Source organism: Salarias fasciatus, chromosome 5, assembly GCF_902148845.1.
Source record: "Salarias fasciatus chromosome 5, fSalaFa1.1, whole genome shotgun sequence".
NCBI classification, from domain to species: domain Eukaryota; kingdom Metazoa; phylum Chordata; class Actinopteri; order Blenniiformes; family Blenniidae; genus Salarias; species Salarias fasciatus.
Window position 1 is genome coordinate 35,400,695 of NC_043749.1, and position 9,637 is coordinate 35,410,331.

Consider the following 9,637-nt stretch of genomic DNA (forward strand, 5'->3'; position numbering starts at 1 on the left):
TTTGTGTTGCACCTTGGTTACATTTCAGAGCTTTTCCAGAGCCGACGCTGAGCGACAGACACGATCAGAGCTAGAGTCAGCTTATCTAATCTTCTAGTTCAACAACTTATTCATAACAAACAGTTTAACACAGAATCACATGCAGTAAAGCTTGTTTTCAAACTGAGACGACAGTGAAGAGAATGAGAATAAACACTAAAAACACACAAGAAATGAGCATGTTTTACAGTTCTGCTGTAAACCATGTTCAATGAAGGACTGGGTTCAGACTGAAAGGATCTTTATTCTAACTGTTTCTATGGGAAAGAACTGGAGCTTTGAAACATGAGAGAACAGTTCTGGAGAGAGAAGAGCTTCAGTAGGTCAGCTGTGGAGCTGAGCTGAGCTGTGAGACTGTTTCACCAAACGATCTTACAGTTCTGAGAATGTACATAATTTCTGTTTCAAGAAACAAGTCAAACCAGTGGAGAAACACTGTATTATGGAGGAAACCAGAGAACCTACAGGCTGAATGCCACACACACACACACACACACACACACACACACACACACACACACACACACACACACACACACACACACACACAGGTTTGTGTTGGCAGAGTGATTAAACATTACAGTAAACCGTGTGCTTTTCTCCTCTCACCTTTCGAACAGTGAGGACACGCCTGTCCTCGTCCAGTCCACTGGACAGAGACACTCCAGGTGTGTGTTTCCTGCCTTCAGTGGGTTTGCAGCAGGGTTTCAGCTTTTACTTTACTTTGATGGTGATTTTTGTTTCAGAAATGTTTCACTTTCACTTCACCAAAGACAGACTGTACCCGCTGTGGTCCGCTGTTCAGTTGAAGCTCGGTTAATAATACACACCGGTGTCTCTGATCAGCCTCGGCCTTTGTATGTCTGTACTGTGATCATGAGATCCCGGCTGAAGCAGAGCGAGTATCGGGAGAAAAATGTAGAACCTGTTCCAGAGTCCTGAAGCAGCTGGAACTGAAGCTTTACTGAACAGAAAGGTCTTAAAGATGAGTCGGTGATACTGGGAAGACAAACACTGAAACCTGTAGTGTTTGTGTCGTTTTAGTGTTGGTTGGTTTGAAATTCACCAGGAAGACAGTCTGTTGTCCGAGTTTGACATGTTGTCCTCTCATTCACGCTGTGCTCCTTCACAGACTGCATCCTGGACACCTGTCCACATGGCCCACAGCGTCCACCGCCGCTCCGCTCTGGGTGACTGATGGACTGTTTCTCTGAACTGGAGGGACAGGCGAACTTCCCTCTGGACAACAGGTCTGACACATTTCCTCAGCTTCAAACCAAACCGAAGCTCCCTGAATCACATTTCTACCATAAGTCGAGCATTTCCTACAGGAGAAACAACCCACAGTCTGAAAGAAGAAAAAGAGCCAAACTCTCGATGAGACCTGTTTCAAATCCAAACTCTGAACAGCCAGACTCCTGCTTCGTGTCTGGTTTTAGTCATCGCTGAGGTTCTCCAGTGTTCTTTAAGGAACGGTCTATGAACTCTAGATATAGGTGAATTCACCTGGAGTGAGCCAAAGACTGCATTGTTCTACAGCCACAGTCTCCCCCTTGTGGGACCGGTGTGGTACTGCAGAAGCTGCTTTGTCACAGTTGTTCTGGCATTGATTCGTCGGAGTGAGTTCTGGAATTACATATTTTCAGGGCCGGCTCTAGGCATAGGCGAACTAGGCGGCTGCCTAGGGCGCCACGTCCCGGAGGACGGGGGGGGGGGGGGGGGGGGGGGGGGGGGGGGTGCCGCGGTCGTACAAGGGGCGCCACGACGCTCTGTGTTCCGTGTGCCCCGCTGTGCAGCGGTCCGACGCACTGAGCTCCTCGGCACTGATCAGTATCGTTCGGAATCGCTCCTTAGCACCCCTCCACCCCGCTGAACAACTCTCCAGGCCGCTCAAAAAACACGCTCCCAAGGGGCGCTCGTCTCGGGCTCGCCTAGGGCGCCTCCGAAGCCCGGGCCGGCCCTGCATATTTTATTTGTTTTCCAAACAATATGGAAGAAATGCTCAGGGTCAGGGCTGGACTGGGCAGATTTCAGGAGCTCTGACCTGACGGGTGTTTCCCACAAGGCAGACCGGCAGGCATCATGGCTGATACCAAATATAAAGAGCATGTTGTGGAGAGCCCAGAGCCATCTCTTCAGCTGCTGCTCCACCATGCCGGTCCAGGGCTGCGGAGTAAAGGTCTGGTCTCCCAGCTGGACCTCAAGGTTCTCCACCAGCTGGTTCTCAACTCCAGGCCTCCTGGAAGTTTCCATCCGTGTCCTTCACTCGTCACAGACCTCGGCTGATGAAGCTGACCTCCTCCCTCCTGCTGTCACACTGAGTCACCTGGATTAAACCACATTCTGCGTCTCATCCTGGATGAGGCTGAAGACAGAAGCTCTTTTGTCAGTGTCTCTTTTGTTAAAGTCCCACTTTTAAAAACACTTATACTTGTGAAAAGAAGAACAAGACGAAAACCCCAAAGAACAAAGGGAAAACACACTCCACAAACCACATCAGCTCCACCCACATTCATCTGAGTTACTGACTGAACTGCATCAGTTCTTCAGCGCTCCACTGGCTGAAGCAGAGGTCAACGTCCACCAGCGTCCCGGAGCTGCAGTCAGTCATTACTGAGCTGATAAGGCTTGATAATGAGTGTAGAGCAGCTCTCACCCGGTCTCCAGCCAGACCCCGCCGCTGTCCGCCCAGCACAGTGACTGAGAGCGTAAAATAATAAGAAAATAAAATATATAAATAATAAAAGTGTAAAGACCTGTGATAAACTCTGCTTCTGCCCGAACGCAGCTGAAAGCCCTGATTTACCAGCGGGATTAAAGAGTATGGATGATCGTTCCGCTGGAAAAAAAAGTTGAAAGGAATGTAATCTAAAACAGATTACAACATTTTCTCATAGAAAAGTCTATTGTTGTTGTTTCACTCATGTCTTGATGTGGAACTGGTTTGATAAAGTGAACTGCTGTGAACTCAAAGCGAGGTTGTTGCAACATTACAGGAGAACAATGGCAGCCGGAGTGTTTGCTCAATGATGGCGAGTTGAGATTGCTGCAGTAAAACTTTACCCCTCCTTTATCCTCAGGTATTTATCTTCCTGGCACCCGGCACCAGGTTTCCAGTAAATTACGTGCTGCGCACACATTTTGGGAAGTTGCCAAATATACCTGTTAGACAGGTATTCTGAGCTGGTGGAGGGAAAGCAGAGCTACTGTCACTTCAGTCAGGAGTCTGGTTCCTTCTTTAATACAAATTAAAGCTTCAGAGCGGGCAGGGGTCCCACATGCACTGCAGACACCAAACGTCAGGCTACAAGTAGGTTAATGTGAGGATGTGCATGTGTGTGTGTGCGTGTGTGTGTGTGTGTGTGTGTGTGTGTGTGTGTGAGTGTGTCTCTGCCATCGGACTTAATGATGGGTGAGTAATAACCATAATGCACAGTCATCCAAACAGCTGCAGCGCTGACGGACCTGAGAGAAGAGACGAGCTGAGCGGTTTCAGTCCGTCCTCCAGAGCCGAGCCTCAGCACCGCTCAGGGGAAAGATAGATGCCTTTTCAATTATTGCAGTACCAATAATGTCCTGATCAGGCCACTGAAACTGTGACAAGGCTCGTGACTTCTTGGAATCAATAAACACGACCATAAACCCACGTCAGCCCGGCGTGAGCGAGGCGGCCCTTCCTCCAGGTCTCCACAGATGAGCTTCCCTCGACCTGCTGACGAAGAGCCCTCAGCGCCTGGTCCCTGCTGGTCCCTGCTGGTCCCTGCTGGTCCCTGCTCTGCTGGTCTAGCCTTCAGGGTCTCCAGGTGATGTTCTCCCTCTGGCAGTAAAAGCCTGCTTTGACAGTTTAACAGTTTTAGCTCATTTCAGTTGTATTTTAAAACTCACCATATTCACCAAAAGCCCACAAGAAAAACGGTTCACTGCCAACTAATGACTTCTGAAATGAGAATAACAGTCTGAAGGTCTTCCAGTCAGGCTTTAAAGGTTCACACAGCTCAGAATCAGCGCCTGTAAAGGCTTTCAATGCCAGTATTCCAGAGACCGACTGCTGACTGTGCTGTCTTGGTGCTGTGATTTAAATTCTGCACTTGACACAGAGGACCAGGCACCCTGACCTCTGACCTCTGACCTGCAGCAGAGGGTGCTGGACTCCTTCAGTTCTGACTCAGAGGATGAAAAGTCGAGTGTGTTCCCCGTGACTGTATGTCTGCCACCTCGTTCTCTCCAGTGGAGTTCCACAGGGTTCAGTTTGGGGTCCTCCCACATTCTCCGTCAGTGCTTTGCTCTTGGAGCCATGCTGCGTTTAATTACTGACCCATGCTCGTCCTGATGATTTTAAGACCTTCATGGTGGAGTTAGTGGGAATTCTGCTGAACGTCTTTAAACGGGAAAATGCTAGCATTAGCACATTTCTCTGGCTTTCTTGTTTATTTTGAAATCCACTTCAAGATGATTTGATTTGCTTTTAAAACCCTCCACTGTGGTGCCTCCTCTCCGAACTGCCCTCACCGCCAGATGAGTTCTCGGTAAATCCCAGGAGTTGTGAAGTATTTTCTAATCTGTGTCACTTGTTTGCTGCAGTTTATCAGTAGACTAAACAGATCGGTGAAAAATGCTAGCAGCACTAATCATAAAGGAAGAGCTTTCGCCAGGTCGTTCCTACTTATAGTTGAGACGTCTCATGAAATAATATCTTTATTTGACAAACAGATATGTGTGAAAAGAGAATTTAATTTATATTTTACAGCCATTGAGAGCCTCTTCTGTCAGCCACAGCTCAGTTCTTCATGCTTCTTGTAAACCACTACAATAATACAGTTGTAACCGAGATACAAATTGCTTTTATACACAGGATTACAAAAAAAAAGAAAAGTAGTAAAAGACTGAAGGGATCACAGATCATGGAGGCAAGAACACAGGAACCATTTACAAAAATATAAAAACAGAGAAAAATCATTAAGCACACATGGACATCATGTTTCCTTGACAGAGGAATGGTCTTCATCAGAGGACGAAGACACTTTTGACACGTCAGCTAAACCACACTAACAGTAAAAGTCCATCCTTTAAGTTTCATTAGCACTCTAATGTTGTTGGTTGGAGGAACTCAAGCATCCAAAACGATGTACATTTCACTTACTGTACACAACAATGACAAATATGGTTTACAAAACCTACAAAAGCCAAAAACAGTGGCTTACATTTTCTGCAATACCTTCCTTTGGAAAAAGGAAGTGTGAGTGAGACAGGCCAGACCAGCTCCCGTCCCCCATCCCCGTCCTCCCCTCAGAGTCCTCCACCGGCTTGGTGGCTCAGGACTGGCATGCCGATCTCTTCCATCTTCCAACCGCTGGAGTTTTTTCCAAATTTATAAACAAGTCTGCGACCGTCCACTCGCTCCAGAATGTCCCTTTTATAGTAATACCTGCAAGACAGAAGGTTCAGATTGACCGAGGCTGATGAGTGCCGGCTGCTGTCCCAGGGTTCTCTAGGCTGGAACGGTAGATCTGGGACTGATCACATGAGACCAACTTCCGTCCAAATACAGACGGCGACGGAGCTGAACTCACAGGAAGTGTGTCAAAGAAAACACTGAACCCACCTCATGGCACGGCTGAGCTTCTCATACGTCATGCTGCTGTTTCTCTTCTTCTGGCCCCACATCTGAGCCACGGCCTCAGACTTGAGGAACTTGAAGACGCCTTCGTGACGATCCTCCCACTTCATCAAGCCCTGGTTCTTCTCTGGATGGATCAGAATGTCCCTGATGAACTCCCACAGGTGGGTGCCTCGGGGCGCTGTGGAAACCACAGATCTCTTACTGACATGCCTTTATTTTGGCAGGATCCATGATTCTCATTTAAATGAACTGAAAACCTGGAACTGATCAGCTGTTTCACATGATCACATCTCAGCAATATTTTTTTACCACCAGAAAAACAAGAAATTACTCTCACACGCTGAACAGCCAGACGTAGGGCTGTCAGAGTCCGTGGTATAAATTGTGAATTATTAATGTGGGGATGATTAAAGATTTTTTTTTTTAATGGCGATTAATCACATAATTAGGCTTAGGGTTTCTTTTCATATTAAAAACCGTATTTTTCGTCTATTTTTTTTTTTTTTTTTTACAGTTTTTTATATTGTATTAAGTGGTCTACATGGCACTTTATTTTAAAAGAAAATCCAACAAGGTCACAAAGGAAATTCTTTCTCTGTGTTTGATTCTGGTGGTTTGGACTGATGAATGCTTTACGTTTTGGGCTGAAAACGGAATTCAAATGCAAAACAATAGAATTTAATGAAAACAATGAATCTTTTGACAGCCCTAGTTTTCATGCTTTAAATGTCTTTACAAATGAACTGACCAGGTTCTCTTTCTGAACTTAGATCTTGGTAGATCAAGTGCTCGAATAGTAGAAAATGAATGTGGCTTGTTGAAGGTGGAGATGCAACTTGACTAATGTCATGACATGAGCTTGAAGGTTTGCTCATGTAGAGGCGTGTTGGACTGTCTGGAGGACAGAGCTGCTGTGGCAGGAGAGAACTCAGAGAACAGTGGGTGGGAGGCGGTTCTCCAGCCTCACCATGCTTGGTCTTCTTGGGAGTGTTGTAGATGCTGCTGCGCTCCTGGTTGCCCTTGGGGGGGCGCCCCCGCGGCCGCTTCAGCTGGGTCTCCTCCTTCTCCAGCTTGATTTGAACCTCTGTCGGCACATAAGAACATCGTCAGACGTGCTTCCCTGGACCGAGAGGAGAACGCCGATCCGTTTACTCACTGGAGATGAGGTGGCAGGACAGCTCAGGCTCGGACTCGTTGCTGGCCGACTCTGAGGAGTTGAAGAGAGAAGCGGCACAGTGAGCACGGTAGCTTCATGCTATATTTGCCAAACATTTTGTGAAAGTGAGATGTAAAACATGCCATCTGAGCTTGTTGATTTTATCATAGAGGTGCAAAATGCATTTTAAAGGACGGGGTTTGCAGCTGGAGCTGAAGCCCTCACCGTTGGAGGAGGACATGTAATCCCCATCTGAAAAGTACTCTGGTGCCATGGGCTCCAGGGCCAGGCTCAGGTCGTAGTCGTCCTGGTAGTCGAACTCTCTCTTGCTGACGGCGTCCTCCACTGCTAACAGAACAGAATCCCCGTCAGCCTGAGCTCAACTCGCCACGCTTCCACTCATCCTGCAGTGGCAGGGTTCGCCTGACCTACCAGCGCCGAACCGCAGGGTGCTGAGCAGAGGGAAGCTCAGGTTGTCCAGGAAGTTGTCCAGGAGCTGGCAGGTCTCGTTCAGCTCTGGTTCAGGAAGGTTCTGTAGCTCTGCACAGCGAACAGACGCAGGAAGAACAGGATCAGATTCATGAACCAAACCACAGCTGAGCAAGCATCGATTTTTCAGACATGGCTGCAGTTTTCAGTCACCATGTTTGGACTTGTGGTCCTGAAGACTCTGATGGAGCTGAGGACCCAGCTGTGGCCCGAAGACTCCGATCATCTGGTCCGTCTTCATCTGGCAGAGGGTGGATCCATTCACGGCGCAGCAGGCCAGACTCAGGAAGTTGGCATCGAACTTGGCGTTCTCCACCTGGTCACCGATCCACTCCAGAACCTGGTCTTCGCTCCAGCAGTGAGGGCTGCTGTGCCTGTAGGACTGAGCTGCAGAGTCACACCAGGCCTCCATTAGATCCCTTTACACAGCAGCTGCCATGTTTGAGCACAGACTGAAAGACGGGCTGCTTGCTAGAATCCTATTTTTGTTGTTTTTAATGTGCAATGGAGCAGAAGGATTAATCGTTTGTTTCCTTCTTATATTCATAAAATGTCCTGGACCAATTTGACAGAGCAGATAAATGCAGTGCGATTGGCTTCCTGACTCACAACTCTTCAGAAAGTGATCTTATTCTGTCAGCTTGCGGCTCACAGCTCTTCAGAGGGTGAACTTGTTCCTTTTCATGACTAAATGAGTGAGTGCAGATGGTCAGTGAGCCCAGTGTTTTCCTCTGGTTACCAGAGTATCCATGGTGCCAGTATCGGTCAGAACCTGGTTCTAGCTGAGTTTAGAGTGAGAACGTCACTTCCAGGGTGCTCAGCAGAGATCCTTAACTCGCAGGCTCGTGCCGACAGGAGATGGGAGATAAGGAGATGGAGGTGTGACTTCTTGTAAGAGGCATAGCTGTTATCGTTTGACTGATACCACCCTGACCTGTTTTTCATTTTGTCTCAAAGGTCAGCGAAAAAGACAAACAGAGCTGATGTGACGATGACGACACCGCATTTCTCTGTCATGCTGTGCTGCTGGTTAAACATTGGCCTCTGGTTAATCATTGAGCACGGAGTGTCTGAATCAGGTCACAGCAAAGAGCCCCACTGAAAAGCCAAGATCAACATTGACCGTGGGATTAGTCTTTACCTGAAACTACCACCTCTCCCTGCCCGGGTGCTCATCTCGCTCAGCCCAGGTGCTCAGCCCAGGTGCTCAGCCCAGGTGCTCAGCCCAGGTGCTCAGCCCAGGTGCTCAGCCCAGGTGCTCAGCCCAGGTGCTCAGCCCAGGTGCTCAGCCCAGGTGCTCAGCCCAGGTGCTCAGCCCAGGTGCTCAGCCCAGGTGCTCAGCCCAGGTGCTCAGCCCAGGTGCTCAGCCCAGGTGCTGGTCTGAACCGTGCTGTGACTGCAGACGTCCTTACCGCTGGCCTTGGAGCAGTGTGACGGGGCGCTGAGCTGCAGGGTGGGGGGCTGGTGGAGCAGCATGTCGGTCGGACCGGTCGGGTACATGGTGAGGTTGGCGTGGGTCAGGACGCTGCTGAGACACGGCGATGACATGGAGACACTGGGAACAGGACACGTCCACATCCAGATGAGACCAAACCCTCAGAGCTACGTGCCTGAGCACCATGATATACATTATTATAAACTCATGTGTCACAGCCTCACAGCTCTTCTGGAAATAGAGATAATTAGCTTTTTCTTTTACCTGGTTACAGCAGGAGCCACAACACGAAGCAACGGACTGATGGTCGGGTTAAATCCAGATCGTGAACGTGTGGTAATAAAATCCCTCCGGAGTGTGTCTGAACTGGCCGTCCTGGAGGCAAGCAGACACCTGTTACTCTATTCAGCCGCCCGCTGAGCTTTATTGTGCTGCAGCCAGCGGGGGACGGACTGCGAAATCAGGGGAATTCCACCTGAGACTGGCCACACCTCTCTCCTCCTCCACCTTCCACAGAACCCGACAAACTAAACAAACCTGTCCTGCTCTGTGTTTTTTCTCTCTGTGTTTTTTCTTGGCCTGAGCCTTTCCCAGACTGTTAGCATCAGGTCCAGTCAGGTTCTTTTTCTGTTTAACAGCCTGACGCCATCGTTATGCAAAACAACTGCTTTGATACAAAGACTTCACTCATCAGTGAGGTTAATGACAAGAAGATTTCAGTATGTTACTTGATCTTTGTTTAACTGTGATCACATCAATCTTTTAGGCCAACTGTAACTAAAATGTTGAATTTCAATTTTAATCCAAATATATAAGCAAACGTAGTTAATCAAATTGATGTCTTAAGGAAAGAAATGTGTCTCTTTTATATATGTTAATTCTGACTCTTATAACCTTT

General features: G+C 48.2%; 1 protein-coding gene across 3 annotated transcripts; it reads right to left on the bottom strand.

Annotated features, from left to right (window-relative positions):
- Window positions 1-4,718: 4,718 nt before the first annotated feature.
- On the bottom strand, window positions 4,719-9,165 carry elf3 (E74-like factor 3 (ets domain transcription factor, epithelial-specific)). 3 transcript variants are annotated; one of them, XM_030091900.1, is made up of 9 exons: window positions 9,004-9,165; window positions 8,717-8,859; window positions 7,458-7,691; window positions 7,248-7,355; window positions 7,041-7,160; window positions 6,816-6,866; window positions 6,627-6,743; window positions 5,642-5,837; window positions 4,719-5,464 (listed from the first exon to the last, which is right to left on the bottom strand). In XM_030091900.1, the coding sequence occupies exons 2-9, from the start codon at window positions 8,850-8,852 to the stop codon at window positions 5,326-5,328; spliced, it is 1,101 nt and encodes a 366-aa protein (XP_029947760.1). In that variant the 5' UTR covers window positions 8,853-8,859; window positions 9,004-9,165; the 3' UTR covers window positions 4,719-5,325. The 3 variants fall into 3 exon arrangements, with proteins under 3 accessions (XP_029947760.1, XP_029947759.1, XP_029947761.1); XM_030091899.1 differs by having other exon boundaries at window positions 7,041-7,163; XM_030091901.1 differs by having other exon boundaries at window positions 7,041-7,163; window positions 8,717-8,829; window positions 9,004-9,147.
- Between the last annotated feature and the right edge of the window lie 472 nt (window positions 9,166-9,637).